This window comes from Aricia agestis, chromosome 20 (assembly GCF_905147365.1).
Source record: "Aricia agestis chromosome 20, ilAriAges1.1, whole genome shotgun sequence".
NCBI classification, from domain to species: Eukaryota; Metazoa; Arthropoda; class Insecta; order Lepidoptera; family Lycaenidae; genus Aricia; species Aricia agestis.
The window spans coordinates 12,386,609-12,413,878 of NC_056425.1; the positions used below are offsets into that span (position 1 = coordinate 12,386,609).

General features: G+C 33.9%; 2 protein-coding genes across 3 annotated transcripts; one reads left to right on the forward strand and one right to left on the reverse strand.

Moving 5' to 3' along the window:
- Nucleotides 1-542: 542 nt before the first annotated feature.
- On the reverse strand, nucleotides 543-22,694 carry LOC121737168 (phospholipid phosphatase homolog 1.2 homolog). 2 transcript variants are annotated; one of them, XM_042128759.1, is made up of 8 exons: nucleotides 22,685-22,694; nucleotides 18,495-18,794; nucleotides 6,921-7,014; nucleotides 3,433-3,587; nucleotides 2,496-2,707; nucleotides 2,070-2,196; nucleotides 1,460-1,642; nucleotides 543-1,214 (listed from the first exon to the last, which is right to left on the reverse strand). In XM_042128759.1, exons 2-8 carry the CDS (start codon nucleotides 18,582-18,584, stop codon nucleotides 1,107-1,109), a joined length of 969 nt encoding a protein of 322 aa, XP_041984693.1. In that variant the 5' UTR covers nucleotides 18,585-18,794; nucleotides 22,685-22,694; the 3' UTR covers nucleotides 543-1,106. The 2 variants fall into 2 exon arrangements, with proteins under 2 accessions (XP_041984693.1, XP_041984694.1); XM_042128760.1 differs by lacking the exons at nucleotides 18,495-18,794; nucleotides 22,685-22,694 and adding an exon at nucleotides 10,648-10,729.
- Nucleotides 22,454-26,570, forward strand: LOC121737170. The gene is made up of 4 exons (XM_042128763.1): nucleotides 22,454-22,557; nucleotides 22,860-23,053; nucleotides 24,445-24,558; nucleotides 26,381-26,570. Exons 1-4 carry the CDS (start codon nucleotides 22,503-22,505, stop codon nucleotides 26,513-26,515), a joined length of 498 nt encoding a protein of 165 aa, XP_041984697.1. The 5' UTR covers nucleotides 22,454-22,502; the 3' UTR covers nucleotides 26,516-26,570.
- The last annotated feature ends 700 nt before the right edge of the window (nucleotides 26,571-27,270 follow it).

Consider the following 27,270-nt stretch of genomic DNA (forward strand, 5'->3'; position numbering starts at 1 on the left):
AGGCACTTTATATAATGGCTGTTTGACGTAAGTCTAAATTGGCCTGTTAGGGCGTTTGTATATCCATACTAATATTATTAATGCGAAAGTGTGTCTGTGTGTTTGTCTGTTACTTCTTTACGCCCAAACCGCTAAACCGATTTTGCAGAAATTTAGAATGGAGAAACTTCAAGTACCGGGAAAAAGCATCTAAGGATAATTTTTATCCTAAAGAAAAATGTAAAAATGTACGGTTCCCAAGCGATAAACGAATTTTGTCTATTTAACTTTAGGTAAAAATGTTATGATGCCGTAAAGGTATCATGATACAAATTGATTTGTAGGCAGATGAGGGACCTACGTAATTTGGTCGGATTAATATTCACGCCAACAGATCAAGACTAACATTACCTTGACATAACCCGACCAAGTAATAGTTTTCCCATCTATTAATGAATTTCTCTGATGGTACAATAAAATTAAAAGGGTTAAATAAAAAAATAACTTAAAAAAACTTTTTTATTCAACAAAACAGTCACTATATCCTATTATTTACAACGTAATATTTACAATTTGATAATAATATAACTTGTACATGGTATCTCAAAATTAAATGTAAAATACTGATTGTATACTCCATTTAGAATTACTTTAATATCTGAAAGTACAAATAACTCTAAAACAGACTTCCTATTTACTTATAAGTGAATGGTAGAATTGGTAGAGGAATATTGGTAAAAATCAGCAATCAGCTGAGCACTTTGTAAAACCATCATCTTTATTGTCTTTCTTCTCTCTTCATCAGTTTATACTACAATCTAAATATCTATTATGTTCTTCAAATAAATAATTGCTGCTAGAAATTGCGCGCGGTTTCGCTCTCGTAAAATAGAATCCCGCGGCAATCCTTCAATTTCACGCAATAAGAAGTATCCTTTATCCTTACCCGTGGCCTACTCTGTGTTTGTCAAGTTTCATCAAAATCGGCCCAGGAGTATCGGAGTCTTTTCGATGCAAACAAACTTTTCTTCATTAGGCTAAACTGATGTGATGTGGAGCGTCCATACATATGTTTTCTTCTGTTCTTTATCTTCCTTGATCAGTCTCTCTTCTTTTCTCAGTGCTGTCTACGCGGTAGACATCTGGCCGTCAAAAGTCTGAACCGTCTGCTGGCTGGACGTCATCACTCTGTCTCGTGTCCACCTTCTCCTCTCGAAGTTTTTGCTGAGCATAACCTGTGACGAGATGTTATGGTAAGATTTGGTTGTTTACATTAAACTACTAAAGGGAGGCATTAACGTAGGAATTAATTTAGCTGTTGTGTTATAATTTAATCTAGATCCTGAACTGTTGGCCCGAGAAAAATAACAAGTAATGCGTAATGCATGAATGCATTTGAAAAAACATCGATAAATAATAACGATTATGCTCCCAGTTTTAGTGTCACTAATGCTTCAAAAAGTCCAAAGTTTAAACATACCGTATAGAAAAGGGTGACGAAGCCCACGATGGCCCCAACCAGTACATCCCACCAGTGGTGCCGGTGGTCCGTGATCCTCGAGAAGGAGCAGACGGCAGAGTAGCTGATGCAGAGCATCTGGAGTAAAGGGACCAAGAATATGGTCTTGTTCCGCCAGCTGAACGCTCGCTTCTGGAGGTACCACTGTAAAGTAATATTAGATTAGAAGAAAAATAGAAACAAGTAAAACGAAGTAAGTATAGTTGATGTATAAAAAAATTCAGACGATAAATTAGTAGTTAAAGAACAATTATTTTACTTATAACTTGAAAATCAGTATTCGTAAGAACGGTAACACAAGGATGTTATAATTATGTGAGGAAACAGAAGCTATATAATATGATAAAGCATAATATATTTATAGTTGCCTGATTTTGGTCAACATTTTGGTAGTGTTTGATGAAAACACCAATAAAGGAAACCAATAAATAAAAAGGAAAATACCACATTGATTTGTAAAAAATAACTAAATAATAATGAGGAAGGAAACACTGCTAAACCGGCATGCTAGGGACTGATATACAAAAGAAGGAAGGATAATAGTTATTAAACCTACAATAATAGTACTTACAGCTGTAAAGAAGCCGCATAGCACTGACAGAGACGTGTGTCCTGAAGGGAAGCTGTGGTAGGAGTCGGTCTGCATCCAGCTTGAGTATTTGTTGGGGGTGCACTTGAAACTGCTCACCCATTCGGAGCTGCAACAAAAATTAAAACATCATTACCACACATAAACAAATAAAATATACCTATCAAAGAAATTGATTCACAGACTGTAACGGTTATCTACGTGATTTGGTCAGGTTTCGGTTGCGATTGACATAATATCCTGTTTGAATAACGTAGATCCGCTCTGATGGTACATCACGTCAGTAATATACTTGCTAAGTGATAATCGTGTCATGTCAAATGGAATACAACATTGAACAAAAGATTAAATGAGAAAAAATTCAAACAACATTAAGAATAAGAAGACATAGAAGTAACTTTTACTTACTCTTTGCACGTCAACGCGGCGTCTGGCTGGCAGACATCGAAGAATATGGGTCGGGGGCTGCCTGAGACGGCCTTCATGACTTCCACGACGATGAAGTTGACGAAGAGCCCGTAAGAGTAGCTCCGGTAGATAGAGAGGGTCTTCCGCATGCTGTATTTGAGTCGAGTCCGCTCCGAGTTAGAGTCGTACAGTATTAGTTCGGTGACGAAAACCTGATGAAGAATACAGGATGTAAATACTTGAAAAATTAAATTTTAAAAACAATTTTATTTACTTAATTATAACAAGCAGATTTAGTACATAGAGGCTAAACTAGAGAAGTAACTTATATCTTTAAACGAGCAATTCATGAAATTTAGTATATAGGGGGTTTCGGGGGTAATAAATCGATCTAGCTAGGAATCATTTTTAGAAAATGTCATTTTAGTCGTGGTTTATCGAGCGAAGCTCGGTCAAATAGCTAGTTTAACATTAAACTAGTAAGAGAATTATAAACATTCATTATAGTAAACAATGTGAGGTACGTATCCCGGTAATTTAGTTCTCTATCTAAATTCTAAAGGTTTATATTACCTTACAATGCGCATTTTTTCTGTAGTCTATAATTATACTACAGAAAAAAAAGCGGATTGTAAGGTAGCTAGGAGCAGACGTATAGAACCAGAGAAGCTACACTTTTAAATAATTTGTGTTTATGGGCGGCAATAGCATCATCAAGCGATTTGCTTAATTCCTTGGCTGGTATAAATAGTCAGTACTTAAGATGCGATCCGGTCTCAAGACGCGGTTCGGCTCTGTGATTGGTCCAAATTTTGACAGCCAACCAATCACAGAGCCTGAACCGTGTCTTGAGACCGAAATGCATCTTGAGTACTGACTATTTATACCAGACCTAGTCTACCAATTCATAATTAAACTAAACGTTTAGAAAGCTTACCGTGACGAGCGGCAGCAGCAGAATAGAAGACATCAGCACAGCAGAAGACACAGTATCACCGTTGAAGACGAAGGACAGTTTCGGGTCGTTGCAGTAGAAGCCAGCTTGTAACTGAGGGATCACGTTCAACTCGTATAGACCGATGACTGCGAACACTGGAACAAAATAAACTTTTTAGTCGAGTTCTCTCTTGTCATATAATTGCTTGTATGGTACTCGTTAATGTAATATTTATTATTTCTTTCTTCGTATTTCTATGAAAAGCAAATTAACAAAACGACAACAAGCATTTGTGTAATTTGATCTAATGAGAGACGATATCGCATAGTATAGATCAGTTTATAAACTGTGTTCAGTATGGTTTAGTTTTTTAACCGACATACAAAAAGGAGGAGGTTATAATATGTTCGTCTGTATAATATATTTTTTTGACTACTGAAAAGTATTGACTACTAGATGACGCTCGCATTCTCCGTCGCGCCAAAGTTCGTTTATCCCCGTACATTTTACGGGTAAAAAAAGTATCGTAATGTCCTTTCCCATAAAAAGTGTCCTTTCCCGGGACTTATCTCCATACGAAATTTCAGCAAAATCGGTTTAACGGTTTGGGCGTGAAGAGGTAACAGCTTGTACTATTATGTGGTTACAGACAGACAGACATCGCATAATTATAATATTAGTAAATAGTAAGGAAGTAAAAGAAGCGAACAAAAAGCAAGATAAATTGTTTTGGTAGTCAGTGTATGTAATTATGAAAAGATAGATGAGAGATGACGTATTCTGTGATGAGAGTTAATAGATTCAATATTATGTGTATCTGGTAACGCAGGATACAATAATTATAAATTGCTAGGTTCCGGTTTTTAACTTTTGTTTATTCAACCAATTATTTCTTGAAGAAGTACGTAAACTACAACCATTAGTTACATAGAACAACAAGTCAAATTGTCGTGATGTAACTATAGTTAATAAGTATAGTTTATCCGTCCTCCTGTCTGTTGCGTAATATCCCTTATACCTGGGGTCTGGGGAGCGTTAAGTATTGGGTAACATCGTTTTTGACTGTGTATTTTAGGTTGGGTTGCACCAGAGGCGTGGTTAAAGTTATGGTTATAGTTAAATATGGCGTCCTTTAGCTTTAACTTTAACCGGAGAAATGCGCAGATGTCTGTTGCGTTTATTTTTTTTATGGAAGCTACAGGTAACGGGATTGAGGGTATAAAAATTGAATTATCCGTAAAAATCGACAGGAAAATATAACACTGTGAAATATAGTAAATTTTCAGATATACGTATGGGCGGAGGTTAAATATGGCGTCCTTGGACGCCATAACATTTAACTTTAACCAAAGATTTGACATTTTGCACTGTAGTTATAGTTAAAGTTACAGTTATAGTTAAAGTTAGTTGGTGCAACCCAACCTTAGTAACGCTCCGTAAAATTAGGTTTTCCGTCCATGTTCTATTTTGTTTGAATTGCATTTTTTCTAGCCTAAGCTATTGTATTGCCATATGTATTTATATAATATAGTTTTTTTACGAAAATTTTCATTTCTTTACCAGCGATTTTGATTGGCTAACCTAATCAATAGTACTTTTGAAAAGATAAAGTCTCATCCACAGACATAGATCTTGATCTGTCTCTGTTCTCATCTAAAAACGTCAGTACCAAACAATAATTATTGTTCATCACGCCATTTGCCTTTTTTCCATTAAGTAATTTAAATTATTTTTACCTAAAAGCCGTTACACGTGTTATGAGACCCCCTAACCGCTTAACGTAATACTTAAAGGCTCCCCTACATGCTACATGTAATGATAGTTCACATAGACCCCTTTATACAGGTATTACATAGACCCCTTTTTAATATACTTATTCCTGTACTTGATTAATGTCGGTAATTATCTATCATGATACAGATTGATTAAATGTTCCTGTTCCTCCTAGATAGACTGCCTATCAGTATATATACCTACAGTACTTATAATAATAATAATTTATTATTTAGGGCACAAAGTGTTTTATATTTAAGGATAATAGTTTGAATATTGAATATTTAAAAAAAAACAACAAAAAATTAATAATTAAACGCCGAACAGTGCGCAGACTCGACAACAGTTTCGCTACTAGAAGATAGATGGCGCTGCGAAACTTAGCGTAAAAATATTTTACTTTTGTTTTTATTTAGTTAAGTAAATCTTTTTACTTATTATTATTATTTTGTTTTCTATATGTAATAAATTAGTCAGTTAGCATTAAATAAGCTACTAATTACTTTCTAAATGATTTAAAGTGTAATAAAATCTGTGTACTTAAACTGTAAAGCTACTCAATCATTTTAATGTCTTTTGATTAAATCTTGGGTATTATTCATGCGTTTTCAAAGAGTCAAGCTTTATTATAACGACAATGCTTTTTTGTTAATTATGCGTGTACCTCATTATTTTATTAAATATTTTTTACCAGGGTGACCATTTTTACTACCCATTTTTTTTATAATAATTAGCACTAACAATTACAAGCCTACAACTTAACACGATATACAAACATTCAATAACAATTCAGGTAATAGTCATAATTTTTATTCTTAACTGTTTTCTTTATACTTAGTAAGTGTAAAAAAAATAATTAAAAAAAGTAAAAAATAATGTTTACACGTGCCGTGTGCACATGCATCATACAGTGGGGTCCTCACATGTGACGTTTTTCGTTTTTTACACGATATCGCTTTGATGTGCCTAAAAATAACGCACGCCTTTCATATTTTTTTAAACAAGTATACTTTATTGGGACTTTAATAAATCAAAGTCTTGTAGTTGTGTTTGATTTAGCATTATAGTTTATAGCGTAATTTGTGTGCTTTAATAATATACGATGTCTTTACTGTCTAGTCACATTTTCATTCTAATTGAAAAATCAATTTTGTTATTCTACTAATCAGAATCTTCTATTACGCAATATTTTGATATTATCTTAATTTGTTAATTAATGTTTGTTTGATTCGTGTATTAAATTTAATCTATTCTCTCTAATCTATATAGGCATCACAGATCACATATTATATACAATATGAATATATATTTTGTTCGAAGTCACAGATATTATGTCCGCAGCGCCAGTCACGTTTATTTTAATCCTAATTTTATAATAATCTTTTTTATCAGAATAAAGTTACGTAATATGAAAAGTTCTTGCAATTTAAAAAGATAATAATTGATAAGATTCTTTTTTTGCAAAATGTATATCTTAATAACAATAATATCTTTGATACTTATTAGATTTATTATTACTGTTTTTCATAGGTGAATGCTCTCACACACTTTATGCTGTTCATCCAAAAGATCTCGATTTTTACATTTCAGAAGCTAGTTTATATCAAGTACTATTATTTACTTGAGCTGATTCGACTGCTACCTACGCTTCGTACTAAGTACTTCAAAAGTTAATTATTGTTTTTATTTTTGAGTAATATTTACTTTTGTCTTACCTATAACAAATATTGGCAGATCTACCAGTAGCGCCCATCTGATGTTACATCCCAGGGTATTTGACTGCAGCAGCTGAGATTCTGGATCTTTCCTCTGTAACAATATGAAGTAATGTTTACAATTTAATTTAATCAAGATTAGAATAATGCGGGGCCTTTCTACGTTGGCGCATGGATCTATGCAAGCGATTGTGTGCAACATGTAGAGGGAATATTCTTCTATGATTGTCTAAGATCGAGAGCGATTTCTATCTATATGCTATCAGTTTCATGGTAGAGTATCATGATTGTCCATTGTAGGCCAATGTAAAGAGAGATTTTATTTTTTTATGTTATTTCATTTGTTTACTTAAAGTTAATATGTAATTTCATTTGTTTACTTAAAGGGTTTTCAACCAATCTTTACATTGTATCATTCGCACGATAGTTTTATATAAAATTGATTGTTAAACAATGAAAACCATAAGAAGGTAAACAATAAACATATTATGAGGTGTCCACAAACAATAATATATTACATAACCTCAATCGGTTATTCCTAGGGTTTATTACTAATTTATTGTATAAAAGTACACATAAACGAGACTTTTGTCACGTTGGTCATTGACACTAGTGTTTCTCCTGGGGGATGAATAGGATAGTAAAAATTATTACAGTTCGACAAGGCTTTATTTGAACGTGGGTGACATTGACGGAAGCGCTGCTGGTAAAGGAGAACTGTCAAACTCATGTCAAAAATGACGTTTTTCTATGATAAAAGCGTTTAGTTCCTTTTCTCGCCACGTTCAAATAAAGCCTTGTCGAACTGTACTGCGATGTTTTCACGATAGAGGCAGGACCAGCACAGACAGCAAACAAAAAGTTATGTTCGACGTTTGACAACGTTTCTATCAATATGACATGTGAATCGAATTATTTAGTTTATATGCTAGTAGCACCCTCTGCTACTACCCTTGCATATTATTCCAATTACGAGGCAGCAGGAACTGCATAATGTAGGTAGGTTTATGTTTCCGAACGCAAGCATAATATTTAAGTATATTTTAATTACATTCTTATATCACATTAATCAAACTTTCTTCAACCTTTTTGCGTTTACTCATTTACCTCTGGCCGTGACCTTGCCTTTACTTTGATCACTTTCATTATGTAACGAATTGCGACGTAGGCGAAGGGTGAGGATCGATAGACAAGGTCACCCTGACCTTCCAGGGTCGACCTTGACGCGCCCTTATCGAGGATTTCAAGGACCAATGACCTTTTTATGTGAAGTTGACGTGACCACAACATTTTAAGGGTTGATAGGACTGGAATGAGCAAAAGTTTTTCTAAATTCGCAAATTATAGAAATATTTCAACGAGTTACTTTAAATATGGTTCATGTAAGAAATTGTGTTTTCAACTAACTCACTGTTGTATTTTATTACACGTGTTTTTTTATCAATGAAAGTAGTACTTATCTACTTCTGAGTCATGTGTTTCATCCAAATTCTTAGTTACACAATGAATCATTACAATTTCTATTATCATGATAACTTTGGGATTTTTTTTGTTTTTACCATTCGTCACTAGATTGTCAGTCAGATGAACATGAGTCTTTATTGGATATTTTAATATAGTTAATATAAAAAAAAATACAAATATTTTGTGTCCTGCAGAAGAAATTTTTTATGGAAACCCTACCTAATCCGGGAGTCGGGACTAACTTGAGGCTTTATGTCTAAACAATCTTACATAACGAACCTTTTTCAAGAGTCAAGACCAAAATATACGAGAAAGGTTTACTTTATATGATAGTAATAAATTCTGAGATTTTCGTTGTTGAAAATATTTGTTATTTGAATATAAAAAGCTAAATTCAAGGCACTTTTTTAACATTTTTCAAGTAACAATAGCAACTAAAGCTCTGCATCATACGTTTCAAATTACGCGTTGTCAGTAAAATTGCATAATGCTGCAATCAATACAAAACAACGAAATGCTAACGACAATGGTGGCGCTACCCTGAATTGTTTGTGTTACTTAATAAATCATTTTGACGATCCTTCAAATTGTTTGTGACTTGTGTTAAAAAAGCACAATATCACTATTGAGTTGTGTATTGAGTACTACATAATATTATGTTGTACTGGAGCTGATTAATTGAATAATGGTCTTCATTCATAAGCAATAATTTCTGCTAAATTGCGTACCTGACTAGAAGTGGGTCAACTAATTATTAAGAAAGTGTTTTGCGGTTTGATCACAAGAACATCACCTTTTCCACTTACGTCACAATGACACTGTGACACGTAGAACTAGTTTATAGACGACTCTTCCAAAGAAATCAACGTATAGTTCAATGAATTTGACGTACTTTGTAGCATTAACAATAGATGAGTCACTTGGAAAAGGGACTTACTAACGATAACACTGTCACGTAGATTTTTATTAACAATGTTATCTTGAGAGTTACTGACCTGTAAGGATCTTATGATGTTAAATTTAAAGGTGACAAAAATAATTAAATTTAAAATATTAATCAATAATTTTGACTATGCTAATTCAGTGACATTTATATAATTTAATTGTACTGTAAATATTTATCACTTCTATTATTAATTTGCTATAATGTCTGAAATTTATTGAATATTGTAAATTAATTTTCTGTCATTATTATTGCTGATTTAAAAATGTAATTTATAATTTTGTAATTCGAACAAATAATATTTTTATTTTTAGTTTACTTATTTATTTATAAGGATCTTTTGAAGGCCGGTGTTGCTTTAAGTGAAACTGGATGGGATGGTTTCACTTAAAGTAACACCAGCCTAAGTTATTGTTTGCTCAATGCAAAATAATTGTTGGATGGCATTCATAACTATGTTCATAATAAACAAGAAAGAGAGGGTTTCAAAATGGAGTGTCTTGAGTAAGACTTTATATTCTTGTAGGATTGTAATCCAAAATTTAAAATAAAGAAAATAATTTTGAAGCAAAAATGAAACAATAAAAATTATTGTCACTAATGACAATAATTGCTATTGAAGACTGTTTGCACATGTGTTAGTAAGCTTCTTTATAAGATAAATTAACACTACACAAACAGCTAAGCAAGCAAATTCTATTGTTCTCCGGTGCTATTCCAAGCATCCTTAATCCTTCATGCTGGTAGTGCAATGCTGATAGACATACTTTAAATCCCTTACTAATAAAAAGATTTACACAGCGAATACCTAGACAAGGTATGCTTGTATTTGTTTGGCGTATTAGAAATGACACATGAAAGATACAGACGTCAACCTTGAGAGTTGGTCTGCTAAAACCATAAAGTTAATATACCTAGCGGAATAGAGCAACAATCTCGAGCTGTCAAACGTAACCAAAATTGGTTTTCATCTGTGTGAAAAATATGTGTACGTATAAATAACACAAGCATGATTGAACATGCATTCTATGAGATTAAATTGACAACGTGCGGCACGTGCCGACTGAACGTCAAAAAAGAGTGCTGCTGTCATGTGTCACACGTATCCTTTTACCACGCAGTGTTACTGATAGTGACATCTCTCTTGCTCAGCATTTGTTTCTCTATTCCGCTAGGTATATTAACTTTATGGCTAAAACGAACATAATATTAAAGAATTGTTAAATACCACACTTTAATTAGACTTTTAAAAATTTTTCGAGAGATTGATTTCAAATTGATTGAGATCAAAAATCCTCCTTATCAATAAAAATGGCTTACCCGCATAGCACCATACGATTGAACCATTTTCATCACAAATATTAAGCTAAACACACAAACTTAAGCCACTTAAGCTGACACCAGACAGTAGACACAAGTAAAGACTAAAATGTAAATATAGATATAATTGCTGATATACTGATTGATAATATGATATCTTATCAATATATTTTCAGCTGCTTTCGTCATTGCATCGAAATATTGTATTCTTTTATTTTATTACAACTTACTGTTATAATATCTATGACTTATAATTTGCTTAAATACTTATATCATTTACTGTTTGGCAATTACACGTCTAAATAATATTTTTTCAATTTTATAATTCCAGAAAATCGAACATATTACGACCACATATTAAAATGTTAACGACTTATTTCGTTATCTTGATAAGATTAGTTTTTACATCACAGTTTACCAAAATTTTGCACTGCTATCTATATGAGTCATTTTACATTTATGAATCTAATAAATTACTATCTTGACCTATTTGAACCACAGTAATTATTGTAAAAGCGCGTTAGTAATATGCCAAAAAATAAATAAAATTGTAATTAAAAATTTTGTATTTAAACCATTGTTATATTTGACATCAATAAAACATTTTTTTTTTACAAAAAATACATACCAAAATGGTTGCACAAGAACTTGAGCGTGAAACGTCTATGACTTTTTTTAAACTTTTAACACTGGCACGATAGGAGTTCATCATTTTGATTTTTTATCGATTTTTTATAAAAAAATAACAACTTTTTATTGAAGATTATTAAAAAATATTTATTCAAATGGATTTTAAGTCACAACTGCTCTATTTCAATCCGTTTAAATAAATAATAAAATACAGGATCAATACCGTTATATTAGAGTGTCACAAACCACAATGCGTAATAAAGAGGAAAACCCTACAAAATTCACCATATTTGGCTTACGTAGTATTAGTACTTGTGTACTTATAGTTGCTGTTTACCTATTGTAATATTAATAATTTATAATATAAGGATATATAGGTACTTAATAATATTACCTATTATAGTATACAGAGAACAGCAAAGAGCGCCAACTATCATGGTTCTATGATTTTTCCTTCAAACGGTTACCAAAATTGGAAATTGATGACTGTACACATTGGGTTTTTAAAATGTAATGACAATTGACAATAATATTATGTAAGCATAACAATACCATTAAAAAAAGAAGAAGAAGAAGAAACATAACAATAATTTAGGTATAACATTTTAAAAACATTTTTAAATGGATAATAAATTATTCATTTAAAATAAACGAAGGCATACGGCGAAAGGCGAAAAAAATAATTCACAATATAATTATCCCGGGTAGTTTCCCGGTGAACGCTAACACGTATAAAATAGTATTTTTTTTTAAGTAATTTACGACCTATTAATTAATTATTATTTAGTATTTACCCATCCTATAAGTTACAACATTATGTAATGATTATTTTATCAATAGATTTTAATACTAGAGAGAACGCTTCCATACATTTTTGATCAGTGATTCTATAAAGAAGCGACAAAGAAAACGTGTTGGCTAGGGGCTTATGATATAATTTATCGATAAAAATATGACCATCCATAATTTTATCGATGAACCAAATTCAACGCCATCTAGTATTGAGTAGAATATGTTGATGCCATATTTCTTCTTGTTATCTTCATTTGAGCTGTCTGTGCATCCGTAATTAATTATAATTTTACGTAATCGTTAAGTACATTACTTATAATAAATAATATTGTACGTCTGTTATCAGTAAATAATTTTATATTAGAATTTAATAACATTTTAAATATTATGTGTAGTCTACAATATAGTGTAACAAAATAAAGTGATATTAATTATACATAGGGGTGTGTATAAGTCCCTGTATCGAAGAGTTAAGGGAGATCGCAGACGACAGACTTTTTGTGCGATCGAGTCTGGGGCGCCCATACAATAGGCACGGCACGCGCGCGGCCGCGCCATCGCCATGCCGACTGTATGGGTGCCGCAGACTCGATCGCACAAAAAGTCTGTCGTCTGCGATCTCCCTTACTGTGAAAGTAGCAAATAGCAAGTAGGTAGTGTAGTGTACTTGCTAGAGTATTCTTTTAAACTTTTGTGTGGGAAAATTCAAAACGCTTGGGCGCTTGCCCATTCAAATAACAAAAACAAATGCTCTATCAGTGCCGCACACAGTTAACTTCATCAAAGCAAAAAAAAATTGAAAACATCATTCAACTCTAGCTGTCAGTTCTTACTTCCGACCAAAGAGCAGATAGTTCATGACGACCACTGTGGTTTTCCTGCGTTTCCGGTTCTATGGTTCCCTCTTTCGGCTGTCACGTTTCCACTGATCACTGATGCCTCATGAGGTATCATCATGAGTCATCACCCGGCGCCACTCGTATGTGGTGGTACGTAAGTCAGTACTTAAGCTCCAAGATTACTTTTGCATACAAATACGTATGACCCATCGAGGGTTTAATTCTCTTGTTTCGAATGTCACTTCGATCGAGATTCGAGAATAGTTAAAACCTTTTTTTTGTTGTGGTGAAGGGATGACTGATGTTATAAAGTATGTCTTTAGAGTTCCCTAGTCGAATGGTAAATGCGGGAAAATTAAACAGCCGATATCAGAGACATAAGATAAAAATTTTACAGAATGGAGATTATTATTAACTAATTACATTTACTTAACTTAAACAATCATTAAATCTCACAGAATTATAGTTACTCGTGGTAATAGCTAGACGGCTGTCACAAAATAATGTTATTTTCTACGAATAAAAACTTATTTTATTGTATTTCAATTCCCGCTATAAAAATAATTAAATGGCAAACTTACAGCAAAGGAGATTTTTGCACTTTTTGGTCGATATCAATGACGACAACAGTAAGTATTTGTTTTTTTTTTATGAAATAAGGGGGCAAACAAGCAAACGGGTCGCCTGATGGAAAGCTACTACCGTCGCCCATGGACACTCGCAACATCATAAGAACTGCGTTGCCGGCCTTTTAAGAGGGAATACGCTCTTTAGAGGGTATACTTAGACATACATACTTACTTACAATTTACTTAGTATCTAAATGACAAATTTACCTAGTAAAAAGTACGGAACCCTAGGTGCTCGAGTCTGTCTCGCACTTGGCCGGTATTGTATGTTTATATCTTGTATTAGAGACACCGGTTTCGCTCTATATGTTTTGGTTCCGTGACTACCATCTGTTTATTAGTAACTTAGTAACTATTAGGCATTAGCTAAGTATTTACTGTAGCTACATACTTTAGAAGGTAGACCGTGACGTTATGCATGTAAAGATAAATGGATATTCAACACAATATTCATCATCATTCGTTGACAGCTAGCCAGACTTGATCTGGTTTAAATTAAACCGGTTTATGGCACCAAAATCTGACAGGCAATGATGCGGGGTGGTGTGGCTCGACTCTCGAGTAGTTCCATAAAAATATACACAGCTTAACATAGAACCACATCCTTTTTGAAGGTATGTTAAGAGGAACGTTCCGTTGCTAAGGAATCGCTCGTGTCAATCTTTTAGTTAAAACAAATAACTTACCCGGGGCAAGAAATACTTCCTTTTGACCGATACACTTTCATACTTCTGTTTTTACAATTAGACACTGCACAATGAGGCATTTTTTCACAACCACTCCGGTGTATTTAAGTCGAGAAGTGAACGTTCAATGAATGTTGCACGAGAGAGCAAGATTGAAACACGCGATCTCCACCTATTTCTATCTTGATTTATTTCTGTGGTCCTACTTCTCCTGTCTTCTGATTAATTTCTTTGCGGGTCCCTCGGGCTTTTTTGATCTTATCAAAGGGTGGTGGTCGGCGGTGGGAAAGTGTGGTGGGCCAATGCCCGACTGAAAAAGTCGGTAAAAAGGAGGTATTTGTGGGTACTATTGGCTTATCTAAAAAGTTTCGAAATCCCTGGTTGGGCTTATCAGTGACTGAAAACAGGTAACAATTTTCAAGGGCAGATAATAATACGGCCTTGGATACTTGAGTGTTTTTGGTAGATAAAAGATGCACCATGCTCGATATAAGTAAGATAAATAATGAAAGTGGGATATTTTCGAAAATTTGCGGAAGAGGGATTACAATGAGAAAAAGTTTACCTACACTAAGCAGACCTTGTAAATATTACAGGGTGTAACAAAACAAAGTGATAATTCTTTAGGGTGTGTACGTGTTCCTTGTAGAGAGTTCACTGTGACAGTAGCAGCGCTGAAAGCCCAAAATTTTTTTTCACTTTTGTATGGGCAAGCGCCCCAGACCCCAGTGTCACGAGTCACGACTCACGGTCACGACTCACGAGTTTCCCCATACAAAAGTGAAAAAAATTGTTCTTTCAGCGCTGCTACTTTCACAGTGAACTCTCTACAAGGAACACGTACAAAAGTCAAAGTCAAAGTCAAAGTCAAAATTTTTTATTCAGAATAGGTTTTTTCAAACACGAACGAACGAAAAGCGATAGTTCAAAGTGCAAACCCTATTTACTTACCTAAAGCACTTTGGTACTACTAATATAATATATTATGTGCCTAAAGACAAAAAATAGATACCTAATAGTTCAAACGGAAAACACAGCCATTTCTATAATTCCAAGTAAGTGTTCAAGTTCAAATTCCAAGAACAGCTGTGAACGAAACTGGTTTTTCGTGTTTTATAGTTAGCGTTTTATAATAAGTCTAGTGTCTACATTCTCTGTGGATGGCGAAATGAGGGTCGTTATAGGTCTACCAGAATCTGATGGCAAAAAGTGAGAAAATAAATTTAGCAAATACTTAAATAAAATAAATCTAGCAATGCCGGGGTAATTGGAATAAAATATTTAAGATCCTTTTTTCCTTATAGCGGCTTATTCTGTGCGTGAAACATACAATTATATAAAATTTATCCAATGATCAAGGATATTTTTTGAAAATCTTCCATCAAAATTTGCCATCAGATCCTGGTAGACCTATAATAGTTTTGTACTTAATTTAAAATTTACATGCTTGGCAAACAGTATTTCCGGACCAATCCGACCTGCAAACCTTCAAGAAGAGGGCGAATTCCTTCTTAATCCTTCCTGGAGGTTTGCAGGTCGGATTGGTTTTTAATCTTTCAAGCCCCATAAGAGCACCGCTGATCGCGACAACAATAGAATACAATAGCATTTCCAAGAATCTGGAATCACTGGCAACGCACCAGCAGCTCTTCTGATGCTGCGAGTGTCCATGGGCGACGGTAGTTGCTTTCCATCAGGTGACCCGTTTGCTCGTTTCCCCCCTTATTTTATATAAAAAACGATTGTGCGACCGTGCAAAATGTAATAGCCTGTTCACCTAAAAAATATTATCTATCGATTTACTACCACTATTGCTTGATTCTTTTTGGATGTAATTTTGAAAATTAGTTTATCGCGCGGAAATCGTACATCTTTCCGGGATAAAAAGTATCCTATGTCTTTACCCGTGACCACAGAATATATTATATTTTATAATAGTATTCACTATTCCGTATGGATATATTTGGAGTCTGTAGCCGCGACTCCAAATATGTCCATACCTCAGCAAAATCGGTTCAGTGGTTAAAAAGTGGCGTAAAAAGATAACAGACTGACACTCTTTCACATTTATAATATTAGTAATATAATGTAGAGTTATTAAAAGTTAAAATATAGGCATTACATGAAACCACTTGATTTATGAAAGTCGTATGGATATTATTAAAACAATCTGCTAACACAATAATATTATTAGTACTTCACCGTTAACAAGTGAGTCATCAGCACGAGCCAAAAGTGAAAGTCCACGGCTTACTAGTTAGTAGTTACTCGATATATAAGTTCAAGTTGTTCTATTGGGTAATATAGTATATTATGTGCTAATATGAGACTATTACCATGCTTTGTACATGTTTTTACTGCGTTAAGAATGCATAAAGTATTATTAAGCCTCTTCACGTTGGCCAATGGACCAATACACAAGCAACGACGAACGTGTACCTACAGTTGCTATGATTGTATAGATTATAGATTCAATATCATGGTTCTGTATTATGGCCTAACGTGGAAAGGTGCATTTATAATATAGGCACAAAAAATAATAATAGTAATGAGAACCGGCCATTTAAGAAATTAAAATTAAAATAGATGAAAAAACAATTAAAATTAATGAATATATTGCTTCATGGACCGTGTATTTAATTAAAATATTATGCAGGATACAAAACAACCTGCAAATACATAACCAGTTTTTAGTATAGAACGCATTTTAATCTTTGTACGGAAAAATGCTCTACTAACGTATTTAAATTCCCTGTTATAACTGCTACAAACGTTCACTAGTGTTAATTTTAATAAATTGACATTTGGAAAAACAGTTAGTATGTTTTTCCAAACTTATATGAAGTGTGGGGAAAATTGTATTAATAAAAACTAGTTATCATAAATAGGCTTTTAATGTGGCGGAACTAAAAAACAACTTTATTACCATTGGCATACAAAAATGTCGTAGTGTCGTGCCCATCCTACTTCTTGATTAAATTTAGTTATATAGAAATTGGTACTAACTAGTTCGACTAACTTAACAAGTTTACAGTAAAATGTGGGCGGTTAGTTATCACTAAAAATAAAAATGCATCTATTAATAATAATAAATATTACAGACGAATGTGCCTCTCTTCTTTTTGTAATCGTCTGTATTTACTCATCATAGGCCAACGTGAGGAGGCGATAACACAACATTACCGCACTCATAGACAATTATTGTTACTTAACATTAATGTAATGAAGTCTCTGACATAAAGCCTCTACATTTTCTGTCAAACTCTTTAAATGTTTGAGTGCGGCCAAAAATATAATGCGTCGATGATAAGGAAGGATAGTGAACTATCTATGATAAACTTTTAAGTTATCACAGGGTCAAGTGTTAGATATTAGATAGTACTATAATATAGTAGGTCATAACTCATAAGATGCTGACTTCATACGTAATGACTACATTAAGGCGGATCTTAAAATATATGTATATCCGGGAACTTGTAGCTTCTCCGGCTAGCGAGTGTAATATTTAATATTCATACATCATACATACATGATCGTTCTATCTATTAATTTTACATTGAAAAACGAAATCCTCAGAAAAGTAGTCTAGTGGCTCGTCCCACAAAGTTTCGTCCTAGTGAGACAAATTGCTAGTTGCGAATTTAAAAATATTCCGGCAACTGGTCAAACTATTAAAGATTTTCTGAAAAATGACTTACTTTTCTGAGAAATAATAATAGTCAGTTTATCATCGATAAAATCCCCTTCTTTTTAGAAGTCGTTTTAAAAGTAAACACCTACCTAACCTAACTCATGCGTTGACTGTTACTAGTGTCAGCTGTTTATAACCGCACAGCGATCGTTAACGTTTCATCAGTAAATACGTCTGGTTGTTAAAATTCAGGTTGCTTAAAAGTTCTAGCTTAAAGCAAAAAGGTTAAAAGTTAGGTTAAGTACTCATTAGCTCTATATTTAAAACTGACACTAATAAATTCAAAAGCATGACTACTAACTCAACTAGTTTGGTCACTAAAATATTGTCTTTACTCTTAGACAGTCTACTTAATACAATTTAAAGATACACATATTGTGGCACATACTTGGAACCAAACCTCTCATAGAATGATCAATGAACTGCATAATATAGGGTCTAGAGTCTAGACTCTAGATGCCATTCTAAATCTAAATGTTCAGATTTTAGTCCCAGCTTGCAAGACAGTTCAAGACAGACAGTTGTATGTTAGTGTCCCAATTTAGGACTCCCAAAACCTAGGTTAACAAAGTAGACTTACCGGCTTGTCCAACGATGTATCAGAGTTCATATTCACAGTGAATACATCAGTGCTACCAGTCATCCTGTTCACGCAATCCAGAGCACCCATTTCCAGCAATTACTCAGATTTTACAAAAACTTTCTCAGAATTTACATGAACGTTTCTCAGAATTTACACAAAACTTTCTCAGGATTTACACGAAAGTTTCTCAGAATAAACACAAAAGTTTATCAATGTATTGTCTTTCTTATACACAAAAAACTTCTTGTAATTTACACACCTCACTACACAAAAAGTGCCAAATTTCACAGGATTTTCCTTAATTTTTTACACTTATTTATATTATTTATTAAACTTTTGCACCGGTCACTTCGTGATACGGACTGACTCGTGGGCTGCGCGTACGCAACACCACACGGCAAGCCACGGACGTAAAATATATAGATACGCCTCAAACCTGTTATGTAGAGTAAGCAAAAACAATATTGCTGATTACATTGACCTTAAATTCGCGTGGTTTCAAGTTTTATTTATTGAATCGCCAATTAATTATTATTTGTTAGCAGCTGATTTAAATACAAGGATAATATCTTTATTTTAAGATTTTAATACACGTTATTGAACTTGTATTTTAAAAAGCTTTTTACTAAATTAGATTTTGTACCTTAACCTTTACCAACAAGTAGGAAAATCGGATTAAGCTAAAGAGATCACCATAATATTATAATATACAACTACAACAGTACTAACGTCATTTAAATATACAAAAATAATTAAATGAGAAATAAATTCATTGCTGACTGTATATTTTGATTCCCTTATCGTTGATATCTTAAATCAGTGAAAACATACCACATGCTAGTATAAATACATGATATATTATGTATTTAATTTATTATCATATGATTCTTAATTTTATCAATGCATTATCATGATCATTTATGCTAATTTTAGGCATTTAAAACCAAGGTCTGTATAATAAACACGATATTTTTTCCTGAAGATATGTTAATCCGATTAAAAAAATTAACGACATTAAAGTGACATTCTTTTTTCCAAAAATATGAACTAAAAATCGATGATGTCATTAAAATTTATAATTGTGCAATGTATAAAATATATTATGTTACATTTCAATTAAATAATTATACACTTTCCTTGCACTTATTCCACTTTATTTTAATATATTTATTACAAAATTGTTAAATACACGACCGGTTTCGAAAAAATCATCATCAGGTGTACTGCAGTACACCTGATGATGATTTTTTCAATTTTGTAATAAATATATTAAAATAAAGTGGAATAAGTGCAAAGAAAGTGTATAATTATTTAATTGAAGATGAATTTCCACCAAGAAGTGACAGTACATTCAATATTATATATGTTACATTTTACATAATTTTACTTTACTACCACCCAAAATCACTTAACTAGTCGCTGGCTGGAGTAAAATTCGGCCATTAAACTTATAAACTTAAATAACATGCTCACGAAAAATACTCTATATCCAGATAATATTTTGAATGGCAAAGCTTTAGAGTAAGCCCTATAGCGTCTAACGTAGTTACTACTTACTAATAAATCTGTGCCCTCACACAGCAAGGCTCATTCCTGACTCCTGATTCACTATTCAGCGTATTCGAGCCATCTTGCCAATAAAAATAATAAAGGGCGCATCTATACCATCTATATTCTATATCTTCGTAACAATATCCCCACAGGTAGCCAAGTGAATCATTATGGGCATGTAGTTTACCGTGCGTCCGTACATAAGTGTATTACGACATAGTTTAAACGCGGTTTCACTTATGTCGTTATGTTGCTTCCGATGCTCTATAATATTATATTTATTTATTTATCTATTTATTTATTTATTATATAATTTTATATGAATAAAAATTATTTAAAATTTTGTTTGTCTCGCTGGAACTTAAGAGCGGTTGAACCGGTTTGGCTAATTTTAGTCTTGAAATATACGTGGAAGTCCTGGGAAGGTTTTATTGGTAACTAGCGACCCGCCCCGGCGTCGCACGGGTATAAAATATATAGCCACTGAAAAAATGATTAAAATCGATAGCCTATAATCCTTCACGTGGTCTACTTCATATCTGTGCCAAATAATACCTATTATAAAAATTGCTCCAGTAGTTTGCGAGATAAGCTCTTTCAAATAATTTCCCCCGTTTTTTCCACATTCTCCTATTAGTCTTAGCGTGATAAAATATAGCTTTCCTCAATAAATGGGCTTTCTAACACTGAAAGAATTTTTGAAATCGGACCAGTACTTAGTTCCTGAGATTAGCGCGTTAAAGTTAGCCCTTTCAAATAATTTTCCTCATTTTTTCCACATTTTCCTCTATTAATTACCCAGGTTCTGGGCAAATCTGATTTTTTATAAGCTAAGTGTTTATAAAGAATAAAAAAAATATAATTTTTAGTTATAAAAATATTGTATTGCAAACAAATGGCAAAAATTCGTTTTCTTAATTTTTGATTTTTATAGATAAAAGTACTAGATAATATACTTAGTAGGGACATCGACATGATCCAGGGGGGGGGGGGGGGGGGGGGCAGCTGACCAACTAATTATTATCCAGATAAGTTTTGAGCTAAACCTAGTAAAATTCTTTTAGAGTTACTGTTTAGTAATAGGTTTAGGTGGCATACAATGTAAGGAAAACATTGTATTTTATATTATTACAAAAGTTTTAATCAATAAATTATAAAGGTGACTGCGCTCTCTAGCCCAGCTGTTCAAAGAATGTGTCCATATCTAAATATAATATTCATGTCTTTGGTCATATGAGTCATAAGTATGGTCATGTATACTTGTAGGTCACATACTAAACAATTAACATAGATATAGTAATTCCATATCTTTGACAGTTATGGTAGAATAACTTTTTCATGACAAGAGCAGATGTCACCTGATGGAAAGCGTGTATTTCCCATGATTATACGTACTCGTATACGTAGTTCAGTCCTAAGCTCTCCTCGAAATATTTCATGCTTCTATATTTCATGTCGGTTTTCTGTAAATAATAAAATAGCACTTTAAAATATTAAGTATTAACTATTAATATTATGGTGGCGAGTAGCTGATCTCTGAGGTCAATGACCTACATTGGCCATGCCATTTGCCATGGTCAAAATTTGTGTGCCGGATTTCGGCCAACGAACCCAACATACTGTAAGCCTTTCTCAGGAATGCCGACTTCCTTCTCACTAAAAAGGTGGTCAATGGTCATGTTTTTGATACCCAAGGACCACGGTATACCTTTTCTTTATTCTGGGTATCGAAATTTATTTCAGCCTTAGATAAATTATTGGTCATCACTCATCATTTATCTAAGATTTCAGCATTAAAAAATTAATATTCGCATTAGACCTTCGTTTGTCATTTTTTTATCTTCAGCTTCGTTTACTTAGTTGTTAGGGTTCCGTACCCAAAGGGTAAAAACGGGTCCCTTTTACTGAGACTTCGATGTCTGTCTGTCTGTCTCCAGGCTGTATCTCAAGAACCGCTAGACTTCTGAAATTTTCGCAGATTGTGTATTTCTGCTGCCGCTACAACAAAAAATACTAAAAACAATGCCTTTTTTTTCTCGATATCAATAATGGCAACAGGTAGGGACATGAAATTTTCACAAAGTCCTTAATTATATATGAACTTCAATATTTGTTTATAAAATTAAAATAAAATAAAAATTTAAGGGGGGGGGGGGTCCCATACAAAAAATACAATTTTTGGCCTAACGTTGCTCTATAACGGCACGGAACCCTGCGTTCCGCGAGTCCGACTTGCACTTGGCTGATTTTTTTTACTCATTTAGATAAGTACCTATATCGGATATATTTTTCGTTGTCGTTTATATTTAAAAAAAATGCCCAATTCGCTAGACTAGAGCCTAGGGCGATTGCAAAAAAAATCAAGTTGGGAACGTCAAAACAAACAACAATTATGATAATATTAATTTTACCATGATTTTTAGGTTTTTAGTTTAAATTTTTAATGTATCAATAATGAATTTACCCAGATTATTGTTTGAATATCCAAAAGACGAATCGTTACAGCCAAGTAAGTCAAATATTAGCTAGATTCTGAAAAACTATATGTAATACCCACAATACCCTACCTAACTTATAACAGATAGATCTAGAAATACCTACCAAAGAAATATGAAATATCACACCCTCTGAGAAACTAGAATTTCTAGCGGTTTGCGTGTGCACTCACGTTAAACAAAAGTGAAAACTAATAGAACTCAATTTAAATTTAAACTTCATTATCTTAGACATATTTTCTATGGATTTCTGCGGTCCTACGGAAAGAGATGGGATGACGTCTTTTAATCTCTCTCGTATTTTTCTTTTGAACAGGAGAAACGCGCCAACTTGCCATCAAGAAGATCAACCTGTCAACTCTGAGCTGTGGTTGTCCCCTGGTCCGTACTTCAGAAGGTCTGATCAACTACATCATCAGGAATAAGTGGAAACTAGCAGATAACTTCATGTACTGTGTCGAGTATAGAGGCAATTCCACTGATGAAGCAGCGAGTTACTGTTATTTTGAGGTTAGTGGCACTTCATGGTTGAGAAATTCGTCCAACGGTTTTGTCTGAAACATTATTTAGGTAAGTAGATCTTTTGAAGAGTTAAATCACGGAGCTCATACAAAGAGGAGCTGGCCTAAGCAACTGTGCACTGTGATTTTCAACTAGGTCCTGACGTCATCATTGTGGGCGGGGCTTAAGTCAGTACACTTTCAGCGTTTGTCAGGTGCACACGCAACGAGACTCCCAATAAATTGGTGTTTTCTGCGTATTTAACAAGGAAAGGATGAAGTATTGTGTTTTACAATGTCGAAAACACTCAGACAGACGTTCTGATAATATAAATACCAACACATTTCATTTGTAAATAATTTTAAATGTTATTTAAATATAAAAGTTCTAGAACATTTCAGCTTTCAACGTTAATTATACTACTTGACACTAGGTGGCCAAACCTTTGAAAGATAATACAGACGTAAATGCGTATAATTTTGCATAAGTTTATTACAATAATCATACTTGAATACTGAAAACTGTTATACACTTAGTCTTAAGCACATTTAATAGCTAAAACCGTGATTATATAGCTTTTATTATGATATTACTTATAAACCGCCATCTGTCGTCAGTCGTCACCTATGATAACTATTTGAAACGTAAAAAATATCCAGGGCCGTAGTACGTCCCATAATATTCAAGACAAAATGACATCTAGTGTAAAATAGTTGAACTACGTAGTAGCATCAACATCGACCTAAGCTAGTAGTTTTACTTTTAGCCGATAGATGAAATATTAGGAAGTGGGCGGAGCTTGACACCCCCTCACCCCGCAAATTGTCACGCGTCGTTTCATAAGGAAACTTGATTACAACACCTCCTCTTAGTATTAGCTCCGTGAGTTAAATGCATATTATGTTCATGCTGTAATACTGCTAACTCCTAAGCACCCTGATCTTATACTCAAGATGCATCCCTGTCTCAAGGTTCCGGTTCAGGCTCTGTGATTGGTTGTCAAAATTTGGACCAATCATAGAGTCGAACCGCGTCTTGAGACCGAGATGCATCTTGAGTACTGACTATCTATACCGGCCTAAGCATAAGGTAAGGCCTAGTAGCCTACCCGTATTCTAAAGGAACCATATTTTAAGCAAAGTACAAACAACAGAAAAAGTGGAAGTAACTTTTGTAATTTTATAAAAGCTTAACGTAGACAATAAAAGTAGTCATTAAATCACGACACTCGTCCTTGAAGATAAACGGTATACTTAATAATAGTGTACCTAACCCACGTTTGTACAAGAAGGTACCTTACTAAGGAAGAAGGTACCACTGCACCGTACCAAACAATTTTGTCAAGAATGAGGAACGAAAGAAAGAAATGTAGCAGGAACCACCCAGTTTTGTTTTTTCAGGCTATCTTCAGTCAGCCCACTCCAGCGTACCCTATACCTCAAATTACAGTGTCGGTATTCTTCAGAGTGAGACAGAGTCATCTGGAGTCCCCTAGTGCGAAAGAAACACCAACAGTAAGTACAACCTATTAATAAAATAAATCTAATCTCTGTACGATCAAATTTCATGTAACCACGTTTGACTATAAGTATTATGTATGTATCATGCAATTACTACTAGGTAAATTCATTATATTCTTGAAGTTTTTGGATGGATTCGAATATAACCCAAAACTATGGGTTGTCCAGAAGATCAGAGAATTGCTAGACGTATCAGAGTCGTCCCAGAAGTTCCAGCACTCGTCCTATTCGGTCAAGATCTTTTTGGACGAGTTGTCTTGCTTCCTATCGTCCAATCGGTAGACGCTACCGATTAGATCAGTTAGAACTAACAGTGTGTGGGAGATGGGAGTGGATTGTGCCGTCAAGTATAACTGTCATGCAAATCCACTCGTTCCTGATCCAATCGGTAGAGTCCTCGTCATGCCGATTGGACGATAGGAAGCATGGTGTATGGCCGCCATAAGTACCCACATATTATAGTGTCAGTTGTAAAATGTTGTTCCAATCTTCAAAATAACCAATTTTGGTACTTTTAAAAGGACCATCACCCAACCGTCAGAGTTTGAAGCCATACTAATATTATAAATGCGAAAGAGTCGTTCTGTTACCTCTTCACGCACAAACCGCTGAACCGATTTTGCTGGGTACGGACTACGGAGATACTTTGAGTCCCGGGAAAGGACATAGGATACTTTTTATCCCGGAAAAATAATTCCCACGCGTACGAATTTTGGAACAGAGTTGTTGGCGTCATCTAGTTTAAATATATTTTAAGCTTATTCATTTTTTTAGTATTTTATGAGGTCGTTACACCAAGCCAGCAAAATTCACCTGAGGCTATTCTGTATTGTAGATAGAACATGCTTCTCATTACTGAAATACTGGCATTAGAGATCAATTTTGTAAGGCGAACAACCTTATAACACGTTTGGTTTATGTTTTGTGTTAGGTCCCTAATTATATTTGAGGTTGAATAAACTCCAGAGCGTTGTAATTTTCGTAGTATTTAATAAAAAAAAATATTAAAAATTTGGGGGCAAACGACCACCTGATGAAAAGCAACTGCCTTCGCCCATAGTCTCAACAAACTAATTAATAACAAACTAACATGAATCATCTTTTTGCTTAGCTTAACTAATTCAATCTATCTTAAATCGCGAATCGTGTCACGAATTTTTAAGTGATGTCACTTAAGAGGATACACCAGGGGCTAGAGAAATGAAAAAAAAGTACGTGTAATATCTATACTCTATAGCTGTCTCCCTTACCTCAAGCCTATACCGCAGAACGCGATAGAGACAACTGCAGAAAATCCAGAAAATCAACGATTCGTTGTCCCCTGATTCCTTCTCCAAAACTTAACCGATTTAAGTACTTTTTTCATTAAAGATTAAAAAAAGGCTTGAGCTGTGTTCCTATGTTTTGCTTCTTTTGTATAATCTAGCCAAATCTGTTTTCTGGACGTTTGAACACAGTGGAAAATCTGGCCATTTTTTTGGGTTTTTGAACGTTCATATCTTATTTAATAATTAAATTATGAAAAAAAAGAAAACATAGGGACATTGTATTAGTGGCCGTAGATATTCAGGAAAAAATATAACTCTACTAGCATTATCCAGGGAGGAAACAGGGGACAACGTTTGTATGGAAAAAAGGGCGGTGTGGAATCCTCTTAATAAACAATAAACCTTTTTTCTTAAACAAAGCTTCATTATTGATAAAATTTACTTATTTAAAAAAGTACGTACTTGAAAAAAAGAAAGGAAAAAAAATCACGCTCGCCTCGCTCGCATTCTCATTTTTTTATGCACATGGCCTTTTTTGCCTTTTCCAGATGACCTGGAGACTGGAAGGTCATCGTCAGGACCACGATGCAAGCCTCGAGCTGCTGACCGAGCCACGGATAATAGCGGTGATGATGATGAAGAGAAACCTCTTCCGGAGAGTGGAGGAGCTTGGGTACTTTTGAGTTTTGAGACAGGGGATTAAGGTTTTTAGAGATTTTTGTGCAATTTGTGGTTTTTTACGGCTTTGTATTTCTATTTTATTTGTTTTTTTGTTATACATGTCTTTTTGAGCATTTTTGTTGTTTTTAGTACTATTTTTTATGATTTTTACAAATGCTTTGCATAAAATATTATATGATTTTATCACGAGTATACGTTTTTAATTATTTTGTTATAATATTTAGATAGTAGCGAAATAAATCAAGGATAAAGAATTGTTTACTAATACTCCTCAGTCCGTCCGTCTGTCTGTCACCTCTCACCAGACAGTAAATAGAACTAATACTCAAAAAGTTAAAACGAATAATATACTAGAAACAATAAAATTAATACTTCAGTGGGATTTGCAAATACTAGCTAGGTAACTAGGTACAATAGGTATGCTTAAAAGGCTCTCCTGCGCGTTTTATGATTTATCCAACTTTCAAAAGTCCGTCCCAGTTTGACTTGTAAGTATGTGTGTATGACGGATAATACAGGTGTTACAAAATTAAGTAATAATACTTTAGGGTGTGTATGTGTTCCTTGTAGTCTGTAGAGAGTTCACTGTGAAAGTAGCAGCGCTGAAAGATCAATTTTTTTCACTTTTGTATGGGCAAGGGCCCGAGCGTCACGAGTTTCCCCATACAAAAGTGAAAAAAAAATCGTCTTTTAGCGCTGCTACTTTCACAGTGAAGGAACACGTACACACTCTAATTATCACTTAGTTTTGTTACAC